This window comes from Falco rusticolus, chromosome 7 (assembly GCF_015220075.1).
Source record: "Falco rusticolus isolate bFalRus1 chromosome 7, bFalRus1.pri, whole genome shotgun sequence".
In the NCBI taxonomy this organism is placed as follows: Eukaryota; Metazoa; Chordata; class Aves; order Falconiformes; family Falconidae; genus Falco; species Falco rusticolus.
The window spans coordinates 55,444,170-55,468,973 of record NC_051193.1 but is presented as its reverse complement, the minus strand read 5'-3'; the positions used below and the strand labels follow the sequence as shown (position 1 = coordinate 55,468,973).

Sequence of the window (24,804 nt, the reverse complement as noted above, 5' to 3'; positions counted from 1 at the left end):
AACAACTTTTATATTGGAAGAAAGCATGAGCTGACAGGTCCAAGAGCTGATCTGGTTTGATGAACACATAGGCAATAGTCATTTTTCAGCTGTGTTAACTAAAATACCAGTAATAAACTTGTCTTGAATGGCATCACAGAAGTCAGCCTCACAAAAGACAAACTGGTGTAGGAACCCAGCTGTTTCTGCCTGCAGACCTATAGAGGAGGACGTTGGCTTAATAAGGCTTGCTTGGTTACTTGTGTGCCAAATAGGTTTCTGAAAGGGGGGACAGTTCTCACTGTGGAAACAAAGAGAAGTGGGGAAAGCACAAAACCTCCATCTTAATGACTTTTGTGACAAACTTTTTTCTGCCAATCATTATGACTCCTGTGTAAGCTTAAAAGGTAGAATTGCTTCTGAGACCATGCTGCTGATTCTTTCTCAAGCATACCAGTTTTTCTTTTGAGGCAGGACTGCTGAGTTTTCTGCCTTGATGTGGCTGTTGTAGGAAGAGAGCATATAAATAGAAATTCTGCTGACTCAGTTGTTTCAGCGAGGCGTAGTGCTATTAGCAGAGTACCCTGTGTTCCTGCACCGCTATGAGCACCTGCAGTTCCTTCCTCACTTTGCAGTAGTTCCCTTCAGAACTTTTTTTAGCCTTATTGAGGCTGGTTTTGAGGAGCTTAATTGCATTTAGAGATACTTGACAATTTTCTCTTAATACTTTCGACATTCACAGCTTGCCTTCAGAATCTGAGGGTAATAAAACACTCAGAACTGAAGGCTGGTTCAGTGTTTCTCCTGCATGCCTATGAAAATGTCACAGCCATCGGCATCCTGATCTGTTTGTGCTCTCTCTCCTGCTTCCCCTGGGCAAGCCTTGTTTTGTTTCCACTTCTGGTAGAAGGCTTGAAATGTCTTTGCTCCTCTTCCTGTCCAAAAGAGAGCTCACGTTAGTATGAATGTTTTCTGAATTTTGGTTGTCCTGAAAAGATTTTTTTGAGTCAGGTTTTGTTTTGTTTGGGTTAGGTTTTTTGTATGTCACATCCTGGGGCTGTCTGTCCCCCCCTTCCCTGCTACTGTCCCCAGATGTGACCTACTAGTCTGCAAGGCAGATTTTCATCTTACTGCAGGTTTAGGAAGTTGCTGTTGGAAGTGAGCCCCTCAAAATCACAGGATAAAAGATGGAAGAAACGCAGCTGGGAAGAACATCTATCCAGTGTATATCGAATAAAGCTCAGGGAACTAACAAATACGGATTTAGGCTGTGGGGAGGAATACTGTAGAGCCAGTGTACTTCGGTAAAAGAGTAAAAGGAAGCTATGTATGCATGTATTTCCTCGGATTTCAAATATTGCACTTACAAGCAACAGCTAATGTGTAATGAATTAACAACAAAGTTGCACAGTATTCAGCAAGACCCCTGTTGGCATAAAAGTAACAAGATCCTACGTCAGGTACGTGAGGACATTGCTAGGTCATGACAGTTTTTAGAAGGACAGTAGCAGGGACTGGAAGAGAAACACCAGACAGGGATCCAGTCACTGATTCTGAAACTGTTCTGAACTTTATGCTTTCAATATAGTTAATGAGGTTTACATTTGTTCTTAGGATATTCCTGTGGATTCTTCCTGCTAAAGCACAATTTTTGACCTTTCTTTAATGAAGCCAAACAATTGGGTTTTTTAGCCCAATTGAACTGATAGGTGACTATTATATGTCATAAAAAAAGTAATAAAAAACAACACCAAGACGTTGAATGTAATTGTCTATTCCACACTGGAAAGATTGAGAAGGCTGTGCTTCTCAAAGAGACAACCCTGAAACGGACTGTTGAAGATTACTTCAGTGGCTTAAAAATGCTTTCTTTTTTTTCCCCCCTTTAAACATAATCGTAAAGTGGAAGTGTTTATGGGTTCACTCTGTCTCTATTCTGAGTATGAACCAAATAATTTGTATTCATCATCTGCTCTGAGTAAGACTTACATTGCATTCTGCTGTTTCTGTGCTCCCCAGCATTGCTCTGATCTCGCTTTTTAGGAGTGGCCTCGCTTTGGTGTAGATCTGCATACGTGAATAATCTTTGAAGGTAGTTGTACACTGTTTCAGTCAGCTTGCCTCTGCCATTGTATCTGCAAAGAGAAAGTAGCAATATTGTTTTAAAAAAAGCTTCCTAAACCATTTCAAACATTTCAGCTATTGAGCACATGTGTCTTCAGGAATGTGTGAACTATTGTAGTATTTAGACGTCATTACAGCGCAGGAAGCTGGACCACGATTTCCAGATCACTCACCTTTTTTGCTGGGTACACACAGACATTTTTAAAAATACTTCTCTGGATTAAAAATGAAAGTAATCCTTACAAACAGAGTCTCTTCCTCACTCCAAGTCCCATTACACACTGTTAAAATACCTTTATAACTGAATGATATTTTTATTTCCTCTGCCCAGTAAGTCTTTCTTTTGTGCACTAGCGCAGCTTGCAGAAAAGGTGCAGATATTCCCTTATCCTGGAAAACCTATAGCATGGAAGTTGGAACACTTTTCTGGGACACAGGGAAGTATGGGTTTTAAAATACCTCAGGTTAGAGAGCAAGTGAAATTCAGACCTATGGCTTTTGCTGAAGGTACATGGGAATCATGATGCCAGTATTATTCTTCAGCTTATGCATCAGTAGAAGGGTGGAATTTATTCCAAAGCAACCTGAAATCCATAGGTGAGGTATTTGTTGGAGGTATCTTCCAGATGCTTCTTAAAGGGTTATAGTCAAAAAGAATGAGAACTTTTACCTCTTGTAAACTAGCTTTACTTGCTGCTTTTCCAGGTACCGCTTCTGACGCTACATTGGCAATTCCATTCCAATGTGCCAGATGTCCCTATATATTTTATAGGGTATGCAGGCATTTAATTAGGATTATAGATTCAGTCTGTAAGTCAGCTGTATAAACGAAATACTTCGGGACTGAACATAAAATACCAAAGTTCCTTGTTGGGGGCATTTCTCATCATTTCTTTATATACCTGAGAAGTTAGGTGGTTCACAAAAAGCATCCTAGTTATCTGAGAAGAAAATCAAAAGTTGATGGCACCATTGAAGTAATTCAGGAGAGGGAATGCTCCCTGCTAGTTTGCTCAGGTTGTTTAGCTCTGCTTTGGAATGTAAGGGTATTTTGTGAAGACTTTGACATAATTACAAGTTTCCTGCTTTATTATATTCACTTTCCTAGATCTGGCTCCAGCCAGTCTGCTTGGAACAATTGCACTCCCTCCTAACCTGGTCAGGTCTGCTGCTCTCTTTTACTGTGTTTACTGTGTCTTCTATCTTAATAGCACTAGTGTTAAACACACACTAGGCTCAAGCTTACAGGTTTTTAGGCTTTGGTGAATTTTACATTCTTGAATGAAAAGTCTAATAGACTTCTCTGTTTTATTTTTTTTCTCTAGTCCTCTAGTCCTTTGCCATGCAAGTTTTTGTTGAAGGAGGAAAAAAAATATGACTAGTATCTTTTGGATTGTGAGTCAGGAGTGACAAATCAGTTTAAAACCTTTCTTTTGAAGAACAGGTAATTGTGTAAAGGGAGAGAGAAAAAGCTGAAGCTGAATATAAATACTGTTCTTTTCTAAAAATCTTCTGTTCAAAAACTTAGTACATCATTTAGTTTTTAAATTGGCTTTAAAGTTTGAGAAGAGGTTGATTATGATGGGCTGTAGTACATTGTCTTTTTGAATTGGAAAAAGAAAAAAGGACGCATAGAATAATAATCACGTCACAGGGTCGTGGTGGCACTGGGGCCACATGCTCTGTAGTATGCATAGGCTCAGGTCGTGCTGCTTGGTGCCAACACTAGAGAAAAGCCTTTCATTCTGTTTAGCTGAAAAGGCATTCAAAAGTTTAATCAAAAACTGTATACTTAGGTGTTTGTAGATTTGGGCTGGGAATGAGAAATTGTGGAAGTCTATATATAATACTGTAAGCTGTTGAAAGTACACCTAGAAACTAGTAAAATAATATCCAGTGTCTAGAAATATTCAATTATGGGGTCTGTTATCAAAATAGAAATTTATATCAAATGCAGTAAGGTTCTATTCATATTTATTTCCAAAACAAGCCCTAAGTAATGATGCCAAGCTCTTAAATAGTCATCTTATTTTTGTTTAAAAACACTTGGTTTTGAAGTGTTGAAGTTCAAAGTTTCTGACTTCAGCAATTCATCTTGTCTATACAAACTAAATAGTTCCTAATATCTTTAAAGAATGTAGGTTGTAGAGGTGAGGAAAGAAACTTGTAGCAAGCAAATATTTTTATGAGTAGCTATGAACTCATTAGTGTTGTACTTGTGACATCTGGATATTAAAAGATTTTTTTCAGTAAATAGTAGTAAGTAGACATACAGTCCTGTTTATGCTCTGAGAATTTAGATCTTGATCACGTGTATGTGGAGGTCTTCTGTCTCGAGCCTGATGACTCTGCAACATTTTCCATTACATGCTGAGGTGGCTGCTTCATATTGGTATGGAAGTCTTATAGTCTGTCTCCAGATGAAGAAAACAGACCAGTAACCCATGTTTATTAAAAAATGCATTTTTTTAAAAAGCCATGACCACTTAATTTACAATTTTGCATGTCTTTGTGCTTATCAGTGGAGATCTTAGGGAAGGTCTACCTCAAAAGGTTTGAAAGGCAGATGTTTGGTAACAATGTAGGAAAGTATGATATCATCTTCATAAATAGGGAGAATTCTGAACTGTATCAAAGTGTAGTAAAAAATAATTGAAGTTTTGGATGTTTGAAGACTCAAAAAAAATATCTGTATTGCCTAAAGCTTGGTTTCCGTTTCCAGGCTTTGGAGATATGTGTGTTGTGGTACTTCCTCCCCAGCCGCAGTGACAGTTTGCATGCTTCAGCATAAAGAAGCCTTTGACGGCATTATGTTTAGCAGGGAAAAAAATACATTCTTGCTGCAAAACATAGAAGTGTTTTGGGGGAGAAAAAATGTGCTTTAAGCGATGCTTGGGATTTTTTTTGTTTGGTTGGGGTTTTTAGTATTCTGGATGCAACAAAAACTATCGAAGTCTGAGTGTTTATAGATTTGTGTCCCACTGCTAAACCTGACCTACAGGTTTTGAGTTTTCTCTCTGGTAGCGCAGGCATAAAGTCTCACCTGTATAGATTCTTGTGTCTGATAACACGTACAATTTTGATGCAACTAATTTTTCCCCTTTCGATACCTTTAACTGCTTATATCTACTGTGTTTACTGGTCTGTTTTCGTACAGCTTTAGACATGAAAAACAGCATCGTCCTGTCAAATTTGTTGTTTCCTTAAGCTGAAAATTGTTACAGCGTTGGATAGGATATTTGCTTGTTAATGATTGCTCGTCTTATAAAATGTTTTGAGGGTTGCACATGGGGGGATGCGTGGTAGCAGAGTTGCTTTTGGGGTTGGGGGGTGTTGGTTTGGGGCTTTTCTGAGTTAGTTTAGGTTTCTTTGAGAATCATATCTTCTGCCCAGTAAAGCTTTAATCCAGTAGTTTATCTCTAGTGCTGCTATCTTAAAAATGTTTGTCATCCAGGTATGAATTTTTAGTATAATCTGGATTAAGTCCTTTGGGAGTAGGTGTTCATTGAGATGCTATAAAAACAGTCCTGTGGTACTTTTTGTGGATATTTGGGTGAAACTGCACACAAAATACAGTGTGTAAATAGTTGGTATTTAGTATAGTAGAGACGGCCCAAAAGTGCTCACAGACCTAGAAAACGCAGTGACATGAGAGATCTTAATTTTTAACTCCTCTTTTTAGGAGGAAGCAAGTTTAAAATCATCAAAAGGAACAAAGAATGATCATGTAATACACCTTAGAACTGCAGAATGATACTTTTGGTTTTTCTGCAGCACTTTTTTTGCACATTTACAGCAAATAATTAGTTTCCTTCCTATGCTTTCTTCTAGGCTGCTGTATCTACATATTGTTGACTATTTAGGGAATTTGGAGTGGAGTAGCAAAATTTTTGTAAACTCTTTCAGCATTAAATGTCCAGAAAGAAAATGTCATCCTTCATCGAAAAGGCAGTAAAACTCAAGAGGACATGATTAGCGGTGGGATGTAGGGTAGGGGAAATAAATAATGAAGAACAGGAGAAAAAAAACTGTTTGCCTATGTAATAATTAGACAGGGAAAAGAGTGGAAGAACAAAAAGGATACATAAGAACAGACAGATTTTTTTAATCTGGAGATTTTTTTTCTCAGTTTTGTTTATGATTAACCTCATTTTTCCACGTGCTATAAGAAATGTTGTATTTTTCTCTCAAAAAGCTGCATATGTAACAATGAAAATTCTGAAAATACATTAATGTTTAAATGATAGAATATTAGAATTCCTCATTAACCTCTCAGTGTAGGTTTTCAGAATCTAGTAATACAGAGATACAGGTGGTCTTGCTGTGCATTTTGTTATACCTAGTGCTACAGGAGCAGATCACTGTGTGTCCCTTCCACTTACTGTCTTGTTCACCTTGAATTTTTTTTTATCAAGAAACATTCAGTGTAACAGTGTTGCATAAAATAATTTTTTCAGTTAAATTACATATGCAAATATATTTTAAAAACCAGCCAATTTAAAGTGGGAATATGATGTAAAGACTGAGACTTTGCTTCATAACTGAATATGCCTGTATACCTGTAACGGTTTTGTAGCCAAATAATTCTGTTAACTATTCCTAATTATTGTTTTAATTGTAGTTGAACATGAGCCATAAATGTATTTGTCTCTAGGTACAGGCAGTAATGCATTAAAAAAATATTTTAGCTTTGGTTAATTTCAGTTTTTAAAACAATTCTCCTGTATTATTTTTTCTTGTCTGATAGCCTTTCTGGGAGAAAATGGGTATGGCCTGAAAACAGCATAAAGTTACTCTAGTGCCCAAAAATTTTATGGAATATGTGTACAAATAAAATTCCAAGTGATGCAGTAATACTTGATATCAGCACAGTAATGTTTTTTCAAGGTGTGGCCTATTTCATTTGCTGAACATGTAGCAACCCTGTAGTAACAGAAGTGCTTGCTGCAGGTATGAGATACTTCTGAGGCTGGGAAGATACAAATAGTGTCCTTCACCCATACCCCACTTATCAGCAACTGTTAGTAAATAATTTTGCCATAATAGAAACAAAGTTAAAATTACATCCTTGTAACAGGAGGATATTTATGATGTATGTTTTCAGGTAATTCATAAACTACATTTTGTTCTCAAATTTGATATATTGGTCAATGATATCTTTTCCTCCCGTCTTCTTTCTGGAAGGTGGTCTTGGAATGCACATTAAAGAAGGACCTCGTTTACAACAAAGTTACTCCTACTTTTTACCACTGGAAGATTGATGACAAAAAGTTTGGCCTCACATTTCAGAGTCCTGCTGATGCAAGAGCATTTGACAGAGGTATTCGGAGAGCAGTAGAGGATATTTCCCAAGGTATGTATTTCAGGTGAAGGGGCTAGCAGAGGTGGGGGGGTTGTTGAGTGTTTAATAAATGCGATAAGTCAAAGAACTTTGCGTAACGTTACTATTGACAGTATTAAGAATTTGGATTGATCTATAGCATATTGAGATTTTAACAGTTTTTAAATAGTACTTCTGGCGTTTTTAAAGTGCCATTCATCAAAGTGTCTTAAATTGTTTCACAAACACTAACAAGGTAATTTCCTGAAACATCCCTACATAATAAAGCATTGCCTTTTTTTTTTTAGAGATGAAGAAATGGAGGAAGCTAGTGTGTTACATTGTCTTACTTGGATCTTCTCAGAAGCTTGTTATAGCTTCTGTGTTCTTGGAGGATAAGCTATGAAGCTCAATGATTTGAGACCTCTTGAGTTCTTTTTTTTTTTATCTGAACATACTTTCACTTAATAGTTTTACTTGTTTGCTAACAGCTGTCAGAGTAGTTCTGAGGGCAGGTTTATATGGGACAGTAATATGACTTAACTGGTTCCAGTGCTTCACTGACCTCATGCAAAGTAGTAAGCAAAGTGCGGAAGATGATCAAGCCTCAATTCTGAGCTGAAAATATGATAAATGTATTGCTGGATAAGGAGAGGGAGGGAGGGAAGAGAACAGGTGTCTGTTGAATGGAAAGAACATCTCTTTCAAGCTTGTAAAAAGTAACTCAAAAGGGAGAAATTTAAAAAAAAAAAAAAAATTCTGTGCCGTGCTGTAAATTTGGGGATTTAATGTGTGTTACCATATTAGCAAAGGGAGAAACATGTTTCTGAAGGGAAATGCTTTCTGACATACTAGAATGACTTCTTTTGAATTGTGCTGATATCATCCATATCCCTGCAAGAGAAATAATTAGAGAACATGTGAGTCCTTTTCTCTCTTAGGGTCTCACAGTGCCAATTTGTGCTGATTTATAGCAAAATAAGCACAGCATGCATTCATGCCAACCAAATGTATCTGCCTTTAATTTTCAAAATGCTACATTAACAAGAATATACTCCCTTCCTTCTAACTTATGGTGACGCTTTCAAAATGCTTTTACAAGGTGTGAACATGAGAGGAGTGTGGCTAGGAACACTGATTATATAAAATCGAGAATGTAGAAATGAATGATACTAAAAATGAAATACAGTGATCTACTGGTTTAAAAAAAGTTAAAAAAGCATATTTGTATCGTTATAGTTGGATATTGAAGGATGATGTGAACTACTGGAAGCAGTAAACTGTAAATAAAAAGAGATTAAGCTTATCTGCTTTGGTTTTTTTACTTTTCCTGTAGGTTATCCACCCTCCCAAAATGATGTTGAAGTGGCAGAAGACTGCTTTCAAGTGAGTATTTAAATTTTTAATAATTGCACAGTTATTTTTGAAGAAATTTATTGAACAGTTTTTGTTCTCATTAATGAGAATAAGCAAAATAAGAGCAATAGCAAAATTCATTTTAATGAAATACGTTCCAGAACAGTTATCTGGAAGACTTACAATATTGTCTATCCTAACCTAAGTAGTCAATATTTAATCAATAGGATGATTAACCATCCTGAGATTAACTTTTAAGTTTACAATGTCTGTTCTAGGTTATGTGTCCTCTTTGAACTCATGGGAACATGAAGTATTCTTCTGGGGAAAAAAAATAAATAGGGGATCAAGAATCTTCTTTTACACACACATCCTATTTGTTTTCCTAGATTTCAGTCTGCAGTGATAGACACTTCTACCGTTATGTGGTTAGAGTTGAAAAGCTTGTAACCATGCTGAGACAATGGTTACAAGAATCTCATCCAAACAAGGGTGGAAGTTCAGGTAATTTTTTAAACCACACTGAAGGTAAAGCAGTCGCTTATTGAGATGCAAATTTTTATTGATCCTTATTTGCATCGTTCAATTCCTATAGGTCATAGGAGCACCAGAGGTAAAAAACTTACCTCCTACTATGCTTCAGAGTTGTAGTGCTTTACACAAATACTGTGTCAAGTACTGTAACACTGATGTGTAGCACTGCCTGGTAGTATCCAAGAATCCATGTAATTAAAAAGCCAGTATAAACAAATATTATGGATGCATATATAGAGTAAATAGCTGTAATATAACTGAGTAAAAACCTACTCATGTCTGTGTGTGTTTGTCATGTCATTTCCTGTTTACAGTTTCAGGGAAAGTCTTGGCTCTATTCACATGTTCATTTTTTGGCGTGTAGGTATTTAAGTTAATATGAAGCTGGTACAGAAACAAATTGACTCATGGGTCTTGGTGACAATTCAGAAAACTGATAGTATTTCCTAAGGGGTTTCTTGAGGGAAAGAGTTTTGTCGTTTATGCAATATTGAATTCTTTATCGGTGTAGATAGATGCGGTGTATCTATCACCCATAGAAAATTAGCAGTCTACTTTGAAGATACAGGTAAGAATCAAATTATGATAGGAGTCTTGAGAGTTAAGTATTTAGAAAAGATACTGTAAGATACTGTACAGTGGCCAGGTGGAAGAGTCTCCTGATTTCATTTTATGGTCGAAGTGTATCTCTGTGTAAGTGTTGGCTGTGCAATCACCTGTTCTTTATTTGCAGTGCTTTATTTTAAGGCAATTTAAAGTAAAGTTGCTATAAATATTACATTTTTTGGATTTAAAATAGGAATGAGATTTTGATAAGGTAGAGGAGATGTGTGCCAAAGTTAATGCGATCCTTGATCAGCTTTTAAAAGACTTGTTTAAACATGCTTTGTTGCAAGGATTAATAATTGAGCAATTTCTACAGGCCTAATAAGATTAGAGGAAACTAATTACCTCTTGATTATGCAGCCTAGTTATTTTGTTTCTATATAAGGATGCCAAAATTGAAGCAAATATCTGCGATTCTTTATGTTTGCAAAGTTTCTTATTGGGAAAGTGGAGAAAAGTGTGTTTACATCATCTATTCTATATAGGTGTAAACATTACATATATTTAGATATGTAAATAGATGATGTATGTTTACTTTATGTATTTTTTAAATAAATATATATTATAACTTACAGGTACAGACAATCCTGTTTGGTGCAAATGGCTGGTAGAATTATCTGTTACATTCCATACAGGAAAACATACTTCATGACTTCACCACAACACACTTTTGCTTAATTATGGATTCGTGCTGTGGATAGATGGCAAGAATTAACTGTTTTCTAGAGGCAAAAAAGCTAGCTAGTTTCTCTTACCATATCTCTGCATACCAAAGTAAAATAAATGATACTAGAATTGCCTATTGATAACAATACCAGAAGTGGGGAAGAAAAAAAAATGCAGGGAAGCCTGAACCCACCCTGGTGAGGTTAAGTTTGATCTAAATCAGGTTTATGTATCAATACCGAAGCCATAATTGCAGGGTTATGAATGTCAGTGTGTAGAAGGCTGCAGCATTTTAATTACAAACACCAGGTCTAGTCATCAAGAATATACCAAATAGTGTACATCCTACTCCAAATGATTAATTCTTACCTCCTTTTAAGATTGATACTCTTGTAAGTGGAAGTTGGTACCCCAGAGTTTTTTCATTTGAAAGCCTGCTCAGACCATTTTGTTTAAAGATAATTCATTACGTATTTGAAAAGTCATGTTGACTTGTCCCCCCTTCTTCCCACTCCACTATAGTTTAAAAGGACTAGTGATCCCCCCACCCCTGTTTATTTTATAAGCTGTTTTCCCAAGTGTCTAATAGTATTTTTGAGTAAGTTTTGGAGTATTAGCTATGCAAGGGCATTTTAGTGTGTGGATAGAATGCTAAAGAGCAGGTTGACACATGGATATGAGGGCAATGGGATATTTGTTATTTTGTCAGAACAGTCCCCCATAACTGTAACTTTTAACCTCATGAAGTATTACAAAATCAGGCAGTGGAGCCCCTCCATTAAAAATATTAAGTAGTCATAAGCTGTTTCTAAAATAGCAGAATATCAAAAAGAGGAAAGGGTATTTCACACTTTTCATAGCGTGTTTGTTAATGCACATATCTTTGTCTGTGCCCTGTAGTAACACGTGTATTGGTATTCTTCAGTTTCATTTTTTTTCTTCACTAGTTGGTATGGTAGTCCCCAGGTTGTCATCAAGGTGCACTTGAAAATACTGATTTTAATAGGCCTTTGTCAGTTACATCATCTGCTGCCCAGGTGTTTTGCCTACGCTGTCCTAGTCTTCTTACACAGCAGGAGTCCTATATTTAGTGCATATTTGTAGTATGAATATAGTTTGTGCATAAATTTCATTGGCAGTGGTTTTTTTTTTTTTAAAGGAAGATGATAAGTGATGAAGAAAGCAAAAAATGCTTCATAAGTTATTTTGCTGGCTGGTTATATTCAACAGTACAGAGAACAAACAAGACAATCCAAATAAGATCAATACAGACAGCCTTCTGATCTAGTCAGTGACACTGCTGTTACGCTCCAATGCTTACTTGTGATAAGTACTATCACATTTTATAAGTGTAGCAAGCAGAAATAGGGGCTGTCCAAAATTTACATGTGCAACTCTTAGTTTAGTGTTTGGATTTTCATTTCTTATCTTGTGCTTTCTAGGCTAACATTTTGCTCGCTATGCTTTATCCTGGGTTACTAGATTTTTATTTTCTTTTTTTTGTACAGTTTTTAAAATCTCATAGAAAAAGCATTCTTCTTACTGAAGATAAAATATATCATTTTAAGAAGAAATAGCTTTGTTATAGATTGTTTAGATGCTCTGTTGTTCAGAAATAATGTTAAAATCTTAGTATCAAAAGAAATCACTTAAGGGTGTTCATACTTGCTTGTAAAGGTTGCTTAAATAATTACAATTACTATTAGTTGTTTAATGAACGTATCATTTGCAAATTGTTTATATCATTAAATAAGCCTTAGTTTTACTAGATTAATTTCAAATAGAAATGCACAAATGAGTTAATGGGGACCTATCTGGCTTCCTGTAACGCTTGTAAATGGACCCTGGGAATGTATATATACTTATATGGAAATACATACTGGGAATTAAACCAAATAGGTAGGAGGTTTGGATTTTTTGGTGTAAACCCAGACATTTTGGACATTTTGAATGTAGTACGCAAGCAACTTGCTTTAAGTCAGTTTGCTTGTTTATTCAAAGCTTGTCTCAGATTCTTTTCCTCTACTAAATGTAAACTTGTTGCTTTAAAACTCATCTAGCCTAACTGAAAAAATATGTAAAAATCAGGTGGAGTTTTTTTTTTATAAGTAAATCTAAATGAAATTTAGAGTTCATGCATGTAGAAGTACTTTTATGTGTGTTTTGAATGCTGAAATTGCTTTTGAGAACTGAAAAATTGAGCAGTTGAGTTTTGATTTCCTTCAGGTTTTGTTGATTCAGCCATACTGGCATTATTTATAGGCTACCAACACATCTTAACAGTTTTGAAGTAATAAGAAATGGAGCACTTATACTTCTGAGTTTCTTACTACTTGCAGAAGACTGTAGACCGATAAATTATAAACACAAAAATAAGTTTGTCATGTTCTTTCAGAAATGAGTACATGGATTATTTTTTTGTCGATATGAAGGGGTCTGCAACTTACACCATCTTACATGGTTTTGATGCAGTCAAGGAGGACAAAAATGTTTCGTATGCCTCTTTAAATGCACTATTTAGTGACCATTTAATTTATTTTGTGTGTTAACAAAAGGTTCACGGTTTTAACTTGCAGAAATAACTTGACATTATGACTTGTAAGGAAATGTGAAATAGTTTACTCTTGACGCTATTGTTTTTATGGAGCAAAAAATACTACATGATAGAACACTAAAGATTAGCAATATTTAGTGCACCTAAATTGACTAGGTGTAGTTCCTAGAACTAAAAGTAATATGAATTTATATTATTCATTTAAAATAAATCTAATAATATGTGGTGCTAAAATTATTTGTGTGTGTTAAGCTTTTTTGTGGAGTAGTATTCAAAAAAGAGGAGGAAGTTTCTCCCCACCCCACCCCTCACCAGCATTCCTAACAGCCTCTTTACATCTCCATCTCTCTTATTTCCTTGGAGTTATGTTTTGTGGTTTAATTTATTAGGTCCTTCCTCAGAATCCCTAAAAACCTCTCGTATGCTTTATACATTCAGGTAGAAGAGCCCTGGAAGAAAAAGGCATGTCAAATGCCTTATTTTTTACTTTAAACTGTGTGAAATGTTCAGAGTAATCTAGGTAATATTTCAGTCAGTATCAGAAATAATACCCGATTATAACAGTTTCTTTGCCAAATATGAAAATAGTTGCTCCATCAGTCTTAGAAATAGATAAAGCAGGAAGAAGTTACTCAAATATTTTTGAAACCTGTATCATTAATTCACCATTAAAAATTTAAGGAAAAAACTTTCAAATACTACTTGTGTTGGTTAGCATCAAACAGCAGATTTTCATGCTTCGTGGGAAGTAAATACAAGAACTGGGATGCAACGGAAATGTGGTCTCTTCCATCCTTCTGTGTAATCATTAAACTTACTTTAGAGCAGAACATTTTAAACAATGTTTGCAGAACAATGTTGAATTCTCTCCCAGACTTAACTCTGGCAAACTGGGAGAAGTAAGGAGAGAAAAATTGAAGAAGAGAAGCTCAGTCTGGTTTTCATTTTCTCTACAGCTGTCATCTGGCTTTGAATTCTGCTGGAGAGCTACAGCTGGAGTCATTTTATTGCTTTACCCAGCATCCTTTTGCCTGCGCGCACAGAAATGTTTTAGTAGTCTTGGAAAAAAAATTCAGAGTATCTCTTAGCAACCATAGGACAGTAATTATTATACCAGCAGCTGGGAGCAAACCAGATTTCCGTTGTGCATTAAAAACTGGCGTAGGTTACTTTACAGATGATACTGAATAACCTATGCCAGTACTGTACTTTGCAGACTGTGGTTAAAGATATTGAATGTGGGCGGTGTAATTGCTTTGGACAGTATAAAAGGGGAATGTGTGCATCTGTGTGTGTGTCTAATATTCTGTATATTTAATATACTAAGCTTAGTTCTTGTGGAAAACTTTACATGTTTGGGTTTTACTTAAATGCATTTTCAATACAATAGAATTTTTGTTTCTAGGGCCTCTCCCTTCAGGTTGTCAGTGTTTCCATTATAAATGTGGGTTTTCAGGTGTTTATGACCTTGTCGTAAAATGTCCCATTGGAGTGGGAAGCGTTGTCCAAAGGAAGCCTTTTTGATAGTAATAAACGTGGTTTGGCTGTATCTAAACTATCAGTTATTTAAAAATAGGGAGTTCAGGATATTCATCTGGCATTTCTGTAGCTCTGCATAGTGAAAATTCATACACTAAATAAGATCGTAACAGACCTGATGGCTTTTAATTTTTCATAAATACCAGAAGTGAGGCTGTGTCCCCTTACCTGTAGTTCTGGGTTGGTAGGCTGAGTGTTGTGCTTTCCGAACAACTCAACCGAGTTCTTGCCTTACAAAGGTCAGATGCCTTTCTCTGTCTCCTGCCACCCCCAAATTTGTCCTTGAAGTCAATTAGCTTGAATTGTGGTGCCTGTGCTGGAATTTTATAAAAGCATTCCTTTATAATTGCTGTGTATAGGGCACAAAGGCTTGCTTTAAGATTAAGGTTTGTATTTCATACATCAGTGTCTGGCACTGCTAGTTAGCACTGTAATAGATGAGCAGTGCTTGCGTCCTTTATTAGATGGAGCCCTTCTTGACTGCCAAGGGGAGAGAGTGTCTGTCTGTGTGAGCATGTGCATGTGTCCTTTTTGCTCTATATTATAGGTACTTTATTTCCAAAGAAAAAAGGTGTGAATCACCTGCAGGGACAGGAAATAATGCAAGCTGTTGCAAACCTTACCCAGGGAAAAAGACTGGCTTGTGCGTAGTATGTTTTTTATCCCTGGGAAGGAAGAAGCAGTAGTTTCTGTAGTGCTCATCCTTCTCCCTAGACTACTCAAGTTGATGATAGCTGGGGAGAGTAAGGGGGCTACATAGTGCATATCACTGTGGTTTTTGTAAAATGGCTTCTAGCTGTTCAGTGTGTTCCTAGCTTAAATAATTTCTGCTCATAAGCATTTTTAACATTGCTCAAACCAAAAATAGTTGTAGACATTTCTTCCTCATTCTGAGTGCAGCTCTTCTGTGGTTTGAACCAGTGTTTTGGAAGCTTTTTATGTCATTGGGCAATGTACCTGCAGGAGTACCTCCTGCTAGGAAGATGTTTGAGATTGCACTAATATTTGATGCTTTTTGCTCTTAAAATAAGTATACATCCATGAAACCTAACTCTTGCCAGTCATTTTAACATTTCTTCTGTACTCCTTTCCCAGCGATGTTAACCAGAAAATTTAATTTTGACAACAAGGTCAATTGCTTAGCGGTGGTGTCATGCTCAAGGATCTGCAAAAAGTACTTCTTTCTGTAGTTTTGCCTGTCTTGAAATTTTTTCAGTGAAACTTTAATCTGATTGAGCTATTGTCTTTCATGGGGCCTATGCTTTTTAGTATTAATTAATCCCCAATTTTAATTTTTTTCCACTCAGAGTGCTTCTGAACAATATATATAAATTCTTAGGGATGTGATTATTTCCTTTCTCCTGAAGATCAGCTACAGAACAGCTACTTCCACTTCATCTAGATGTCTGAGAACTTGATACGTTAGGCTTTAACGTATGTGAGGTGCTAATGTAATCCTAGAAGTTCCTTAGAATCCTAGAATTTCCTAGAAATCCTAGAAGTTCCTTAAGTGTTTTGGTAAATGAAAACTAGTGAATCAGTGTTAGTACTTAACCTGCCAAAACTTCAGGCTTGCCTCTGCCTCGGTAGTTTTCTGCAGTACTCTTATTGTTTCCCACTTAATGTTTTCTTGATATATACAAATCCTTACAATAAAGCTGAAGCATTCTCACTGCTGGAAGTTGGATGATGCCAGAATTTTCTCAGTGCTATCAGATGATGACAGCCAGTTAACTTCACGGCATCTCTCAGTACAAACAAAACGTTGTACAGTACATTTTTTGGCAGCCCAATGGGATCTGTATCAATATGCTGTACTGTATCCTAAGTATATCCCAGTTAGTTAAAGAATGAGAACTGTTTGTTTTTCTATTCTTTCCGGAAACTGGATCATCTCACAAGCCAATTTTCCACCCAAACATACTTCCTCCTTATTCTGTGTGGCACATGTCCTGCAGATATCTCATTATATATTGCCACGTGGTCTCATTTTTGTATCAAATTGCCTGGTAATAACCTTAATGTCAAAAAGACAGTTATTATTAGGGGGTTTTTAATACACACTTGCTGTAATTAGCTATTTTAATTGAACCAGTATATGTTAAAGCTAATTTCTGTTCCTTTCCAGTGGATCTTGCCTTTAATTTATTAATAGGTCTGACTAGCTTTTGCCTTATTAGTCTCAGAAATATTTTCCTCCAGTTGTATATTTTTCAATACTGACAGCCTCGTGGGTAGTTAAAGAAAGTATAATCTCAGAGACTGAGTTAATCCTTTCTTGAAGAGGTTTCTTGGTCTCATTTGGCAACTGAATTACAAAGGCATGTATCTCTGATGTCCAAGTTGTGTATGCTCTGCAGCGAAGGAACCCTTATTTTCCAAGGCTTACTTGGAGTAAAGAAAACACAACTTATAAGTACTTCAAAAATGTGCATTTAAAAATACTTGTGTTTATAGATGCCTCTAACACATTATGTAGAATATTAATGCATTTATGTATGAACTTGGTGGTTTTGGTGTGGTTTTGTATAAATGCAAAATCATTTTAAGGGAGTTCTTATGTATTCTAGACTACTCAAGAAAATACATCCGGTTCATTAATGAAAGATCACCTTTTCCAACACGAAACTGTAGTAACCAGTGAACCTTACAACAGTACAAATTTAAGGCCTTCAGCATTTGAGGATTTCAACACCAGGAGAGCCTGTTTTCCTAGCCAACCTAACCAGGTAAGGCTACCAACAAAAAAAGCGGTTCTTTACTTGCTGCATTAATGACACAGTGTAATTTCTGACAAGAAAGGACTTTCATTCTAAATCCCTGTATATAGCATTATACCCTCAACTTGTTGAAATGATGAATATAAGCCTTGCAGCTGAAATGTTTCCAGCATTATGATGGCAGAGGTAAAGCTTTGTGAAGGTATTTACCCATGCTTGTAGGGCAGCAAACATGAATAGATCTTTCACTTTGAAGTCAGTTTTCTGTATTACAGACTTCTGTATCTGCATCCCTGAAAATCTGTTTATATTTGTTCAGAAACTGTTGATTGGCCATGAGCTCAGTCTCGGTTACACATGTACTAATACTGTTTCAATTAGAAATATTGAAAAGTATCTTTTAAATTGGTATCTTGGATGTATTACACAGTGGGGCACTTGTGCTAAAAATTTTTAGTGGAACATTGTTTATGTTTTCTAACTGCTTATTTAAACTAAAATACTCTTATTTTGATACAGTAAGGAAAACAGTGTATTAGTTAAGCGTAAAAAGTATTAAGCTATTGATAAACACATTCTTAAAACAGAAAAAAAAACACTACTGTGAGGAAGGCTGATATACAGGCATTTTCGTGAAGGTGGTCATATTTATATAACATTAGATCTGAAAGGCAGTGTTACAGCTTTTCCTTTAACAGTATACATTTTGCTTATTTGTAAGCCTCAAAAGAACCCACATTTTCTGTAGACCGTAGAAGTAGGCTTAACAGCAACTTGGGTAATAATTAATTTGAGGGTCTTATACCTAAAGCAAACACATGGGAAGATTTTTAGAATAAGCTTAATAACAGAAGTCAAAGCAGAATGCAAGTTCTAGTTGTGAACACTTCATCAGAAGATATTTCTGCTCCTAGAAGTGAAGCTTTTTAATACCCTCTGTCATTGTTGCAAAGCAAGATAGGATTGTGTTAAAGTCTTGTATCATCTGCTTTCTGTTTTATTGGGCAAAAGAAGCAAACAGTGTCATCTGGAGAAGTAACTTGAAAAAAGAAGGAGCTTGAAATCATGAACTTCAGATTTTTAATCCTTTATATGCACCAATTATCTCTTTCTGTAAGTTACCTCACCAGTACATATTTTTCCCTCTTCCCATTTACTTGCAATGATAATTTTAAAATTTCTTAAGTAGAATAGATGGGTGATTAGCTTATCGGAGCTAACGCTTAACAGCTGCAGTAGCCAGTGATGTATGTGCTGTTTGTCTTCACTGAGTTGTAAAGACAAGTGCAGTAGCCTAAAATACCTGTATGTTTTAAGAGCACATACATAATTATAGATACTGAGAAAATGATAATTTAAGCTGTGGTACACTGGGTAGTGTCTGTCTGATAGAAATGAACTAAGAATTTCTTTGAAATGACAATGCTAGAATTCACGTCTTGTAGACTGAAGTTACAGGAGATTCCATGGGAATTTAAGTAGATATTCTTTAAAATACTTTTCTCATATTGTAGCACCACCTGCATCTGACACTCCATGCTTTTTGCATGGTCCTGTGGTGCACACATTTAGAACATAGGCAAGTCAGCAAAATCTCACATTCAGTATGTGTGCACACTGCACTGTCCCTGCTGAACTCCATGTGTGTGACCGTGTGGCACAGCAGATCTTGAGGTAAATACCTATTTTGTTTCAATTTTGTATAAATTAAGTTTGAATAGTCTTACTGAGATCGTTAAGTTGAATAGCTCAAGAAGAAAATGCTCAAACTAAAGAAGTGATTAATGACAGTTCAGCTCTTTACCTGTTATACTTTGGCTGTTACTAAAAAGTACCAAAGTCCCTCAACTCTTCAGCTTCTGATATACTGAAATGTGCTTATCTTAAATTTAGTACTTGACAATGATATATTCAGCTGCTGCTGTCCTCGTATTGTGGAATTGCAAGCTGAGCAAAATCAAGTATATCCGTTTGAGGAGAGACAGGGAAGGCTACAACACCAAGCAAGTGTCTGTGCCTTCTTTAGAGGTGCAGCCCTTCAAGTAAAGTGTAATACTAGTGAGTTCAGTCATGACAACAAAAATTGTCTCCCTTCATGTTTCAGCTGTTACACAGAGATGGCACTTGTACTGAGCTACAGTTTTGAATGGCTAGAGGACTATGTGTGTTACTGTCATTGAATTTTGCTTCTATTTGTACCTAACTGAGTCTGGATTGTGTATTCTTCAGGTTTCCTGTACCTTGTGATTTCATATAGGTCCCATTAAGCAGCCAATATGTAACCACTTTATTTATAGAGCTTTTCCAACGTTTCTCCTGTTTGCTTGTGTTTCAGGATTTCCCACTTGCTTTCTTAGAAACTTATTAATATCAGTTGCATAAAGAATGTAATGCTGCCTTTTTTTGTAACATGTCAGACCTTAAGCACTTCAGTAGGTGTTTGGCTATGAACTTGGAAAAAAGAAATTAGTTCTATGTATTGTGTGTGTTCTGCTCAAACAAAACAAAACAAAAAAAGACTTGAAGAGAGGTCAGATTTTAGTTATTAGTCTTTATAGTGATCTTTAATGGCTGTTAGCTGTCTGAGGAATGGGAGGTTGAGGTTGGGTTTTTTGGTTTGAGGTTTTGGGTGGGTTTTTTTTCTTTTAAACAATGGGTTTTATTTAATGTCTTAAATGTATGCATAATATTCTGTGTGGACAGTGGGGTAAGGATCCTTTATGCTTGTAACATGCAGAATCATAATAGCATTTTTTTGCTTTTTCCCTTAAATTTATGCTGTTAACTGTTTAAAAAAGCCAATTAGCCATGGCTAGTTATTGATGCTAAAACAATAGGCTCTTTTTCTTGTTTGAAAACAGAATAGTGTTGAGAAGCACTCCGCTTTTATAAGCAAAGGAGAGGCCCAACTGCTTGCATCGGAGCCTGGGGAAGTATGGAGAGCAGTGATGTTAGCTGAACGGGATATAACCTTTCTTCACCCTGTATGCTCCAGACTTTGTGGAAGTCCAGCTATGTGGCTCAGAGCCAAGGAAAAAAAATTATTTTTGTTAGCATACTCCCGTTGAAACTCCCAGGGTAAAGCAGCTCTAATTACAGTTCTGTACTTATCACACAAGGATTATTAAGCAGGGGGGAAGTGATGGTTAGAGCAGGCTACAGATATTCTTACATAATCAGAAGTTGGCATATTTTAAGAAGCTATCCCTTCCTCTTTCCCAGCTGCCTTCTGTCTTCCCCCCTCTGCCTTCCCAGGGCCTGCAGACCTCAGTGCAGTAGGAGCATAGGCATGTGCAAGTGAAATAGAAATGTGTTAACCTAAAACGAGATCTTCGGTAGTTTGTTGTTACACACTGCAACAGACTAGGAACATGCCGTTCAGCTGTTGTCCTTGACTATGGAATGGTGACACATTAATTCTCATTAATTTGATCAGTACTAATAAGGTAAAAACACTCTCAAAGCAACAGTACTGATGTTGAACATGCATTCCCAAATAGTTCATGATTCTGGAAGAATTTGTAAGGCTGATGGTTTATGGAGTTATTTTTTTTTTTTCTCAGTCTTTTCTGTGAGATGGTTTGCAGGCTGTGCACTTGACAGGAGAAAAAGGCGGAATTTGACTTGAAGCTCGCTTATATTCTGGCTCCGATTATAATAGCCCTACAGTGTAGGAAAATAATTGCCTGTCTGTAAGGCAGGAATACTGGGACATACTGAGACTCTTGATTTTTTGCTGCACTATCTACTATTTTCAGGAGGTCCTTCCATACACGTGCTACATTTTTATCCTGTCATTATTTGCACTTTTTCTTGAAAGTCATTTGTAATGTGATTTCAGTAACGTTTAGTGGCAGTCCCCTATCTTACACTTACCTAAGGTCTGCAGTATTTCATTTTGGACGATTCAAATTTGCCACCTTCAACAACTTTTTCATGCCCCCATGCCCTTTCATTGTAAGGCAGAATAAACAACTATCTTATCTTTCTGCTGTTTGTTTTGTATGTTCAGCATGTTCCTTCTTACTTGCCTTTTGAGGCAAAAGGTCTTGAATTATGGTCAGCTGGTTACAAGTCGAGAATTTAAAAAGTACTTGGGCATTTGGTGTCCTAAGCTAATTGATTTAAGTACTGTGTGTTAGCTAAAGGGAGATGCATTTAGAAGCCCCTGTTATTTATTGATCCTGCTACGGAATATTATTTTTCATCTGGCAAAATCCTGCTCTAGATTACAGCTTTGAGAATAACTAATGAGTATTCAATACTCTTGTTGCACAGGTGGAGAGAGATTGAAAACTTAGAGCAGAAATAAAGAGAAGCTTCTCCTAAATAACATGAGTAACTCAAAGTGAATATATCAGGGAGTTAATTTTAAAGCACTGTGTCATCACTGACGTGAAATCAGCAGGTTCATGTAAGGCGTAATTGATCTGAGGAATTAGTTGCCACTGTAAGATGTTAAAACCTGAATTTTGAGCATAATTCAAAGAATAGTATCAAGTTCTGTGCAGATACGGAAACATCCAAAGCTCTTACGAGATCCTAAAAAGTCAGAAGAGAATACTAAAGCTCATGGTCCTAATATCATGCAAAAGGCTCGTTATTGTGAGGAAGTCTGTAAATTGTACTGGTAAGAAAATAAGCTGCAGTTTTTCTCTTCCAGCAACAAGGAAAAGAAAACCTGTTTTTTAGTTTTCTAATCTAAGTTTTACTTTGTAGGTAGATATAAATTTGGAACTTCAGTATAGTAAACTTACCTTGCTTTGCCATTTCAGGTCCCACGGAAGTCAATCAGGCACGTTAGCTTTCAGGATGAAGATGAAATTGTTAGAATAAACCCTCGTGACATTTTGATACGTCGTTATGCAGACTACAGGCATCCTGACATGTGGAAGAACGACCTCGAGAGGGATGACGCAGACTCAAATATACCATTTTCTAAATCAGACGGTAAAAAATCTGACTATTTATACCCATGTGGGGATGGAACTAAGTTGAATTCCCTGAAAGACTCAAAGAGTTCTGTGGTATTTAAAACTCAGCCTTCCTCATCAAAATTTAAAAACTCAAAAAGAAGAAAAGAGGATGGTGAGCGTTCACGCTGTATTTACTGCCAGGAAAGGTTTAATCATGAAGATAATGGCAGAGGAAAATGTCAAGATGCGCCAGATCCTATTAAAAGATGTATCTACCAAGTTAGTTGCATGCTTTGCGCAGAGAGCATGCTGTATCACTGCATGTCAGACTCTGAAGGAGATTTCTCTGATCCTTGCTCATGTGACACTAATGATGACAAGTTCTGCTTACGCTGGTTAGCACTGGTGGCACTCTCGTTCATTGCTCCATGTATGTGCTGCTACCTCCCCTTGAGAGCATGCCATCACTGCGGTGAGGTATGTGGGTGCTGTGGAGGAAAGCATAAAGCTGCGGGATGAATCAGTCTTGTGCCAAACAGAGCTGAAAAATCTTTGTTTCCAGGAAGCATCTAACTTGGATTTGAGGAAGCTTTTTGGCAAGCTGAAGGGAATCTTCTTTCATGTAAGAGATGCTTGATGTGGAGGAAGCAACAAGACTTGTCAGACCTTGGCATTTTACAAGTGCTAGCCATGCCTAACTATTTCCTTTGAGTGCGTGGCGTTTGTTGCAAGTTGTGAAGGAGATTTTGCAAAGGAAAGCCTATTCTTATTATTGGCTATAAAATGAGTATATAAACTATGATTATACTAAAAGGGATTAACTTTTGCCACTTTGTACATTCATGGTTTAGGTGAGGGGGCTCTTTTAAAAGGATTAAAACTTATCTGAGGGGAGATTTTAACTAAAAGTGCACTAGCGACAGTTGATTTAAGATTAAGAAAAGTTAATACTCGGCAAATGAGAAATGAAACTGATTTTAAGTGCAACTAAATCACTTATTAATAGTTTTTTGGAAGCGACTTTATGTATAAATAACAAATGTTTATATTTAACTAAATGTGTAAGGTACGAATTATTACATGTTAAACTTTCCTTCCCTCTGATGTAGTAGGTATGGACTATATCTACTGTCACATTCCATGGTAGTATTTTAAATATTTATTAGTTAATTTAGTCTCATTTTTATTCCAGATGGACAAATTGGTATTTTTCAGTCCTGTTTCCCTTCAGCTACAGTTTGTGTTGAGTTGTATCCATACATTCTGATAATCTAAAAACCTTTAAAATATTAATTATTCTAGTCTTGAGTGACCAATATTTTTTTTGTTAAGCACAGATGTAATTGTCTAAAATGTTCTTGTTAGAACATAACATTTATTTTTATATATAAATTACTTTGATTTCAACATAATAGCAAAAAGGAAGTTGTTTCTGTTGCTCAACCAGCAAGTTGTTTTCTTTTGGGGTGTCCTCCAAAAATACTTTATTGCATATTCAAATGTTCATTAAGCAAAAGGTACATTAAGGCAGTTGTAACAAATTGTCATCAGTGTTCTTGTTTATCCTTCTGTCAAACTAGGATCCTGTTCAGCTGTTTATCAAGTACTATGATTAAAACAAAAGATTAATAACAAAAGTGAAATTGTTTTCATTATTTTGAACTGCAACTTTTTCTTACTTGAACGGGCAAGAACAAAAGTACTGTGTGTTTTGCTCAAAAACAACAAAAGACTTAGCTTGAGAAAAAAATTACAGCCCAGGCAAAACTGGAGTGAACTTCTTAATTGAGGAAATTTGGAGGGAGGATGGGGGAGGGAGTGAGAGAGAGAGAGTGTGTATGTACGTATGTGTGGTGGTATATTGTGTACGATATTTGCTATGGCTTTGTACTTACTAAGTGTTCAACTTTCAGGTAAGAATTAACTGATTAACCCATAGAGAAATTTTTTAATTTTTTAATGCGGTGCTCTGTCATAAAGTAAGAAACATTTCCTTCTCATTAAAGATAAGTGAAACACTAAAACCAGTCATAATTCATTAACAAAGGTGCCTATTTGATATCCGGGCTGGAGTTGGGGCAGGCTGTCCTCAGTATACCCTTGTTATTAAACAAACAATTTAAAAGATGCACGACCTTTCTCACTTCTTTTGCATTTCTTTAGTATATTTTGTGTAATTTTTCTTTCTGCATGTGTCAGTGCCCTTAATTTTCCTTTGTAGCCCAGAAGTAAAATGAGCAAATGTATATAACACTGTCTGTAAAATACTTTTTAAAAGAAAACATTTATATTTATATTACAGCTTGAACTGACCACCTTGTGTACATAGATCATCTCAAAGTATTATTTCACATTGAAAAGAAGACAAATATATTGATAACTGTAGAAGTTACGGAAGAGCTTCTAGTTTTGTATTAAGAGTTGATTGCATGAATTAAGTCCAAGAATATGACACGGTAGCAGCAGTTTTAGTTTTTACTGTTTATATAT

General features: G+C 36.1%; 1 protein-coding gene across 4 annotated transcripts in view; it reads left to right on the top strand.

Annotated features, from left to right (window-relative positions):
* Window positions 1-23,951, top strand: part of SPRED1 (sprouty related EVH1 domain containing 1) — a 59,626-nt gene extending 35,675 nt beyond the window's left edge. For 3 of the 4 annotated variants that reach the window (XM_037394225.1, XM_037394227.1, XM_037394226.1), the window contains 4 exons: window positions 7,288-7,456; window positions 8,760-8,809; window positions 17,249-17,407; window positions 22,174-23,951. In XM_037394225.1, coding sequence (XP_037250122.1) covers window positions 7,288-7,456; window positions 8,760-8,809; window positions 17,249-17,407; window positions 22,174-22,833 — 1,038 coding nt within the window. In that variant the 3' untranslated portion in view covers window positions 22,834-23,951. The remainder of the gene's footprint in view (window positions 1-7,287; window positions 7,457-8,759; window positions 8,810-17,248; window positions 17,408-22,173) is intronic. The other variant, XM_037394228.1, reaches the window with a different exon arrangement.
* The last annotated feature ends 853 nt before the right edge of the window (window positions 23,952-24,804 follow it).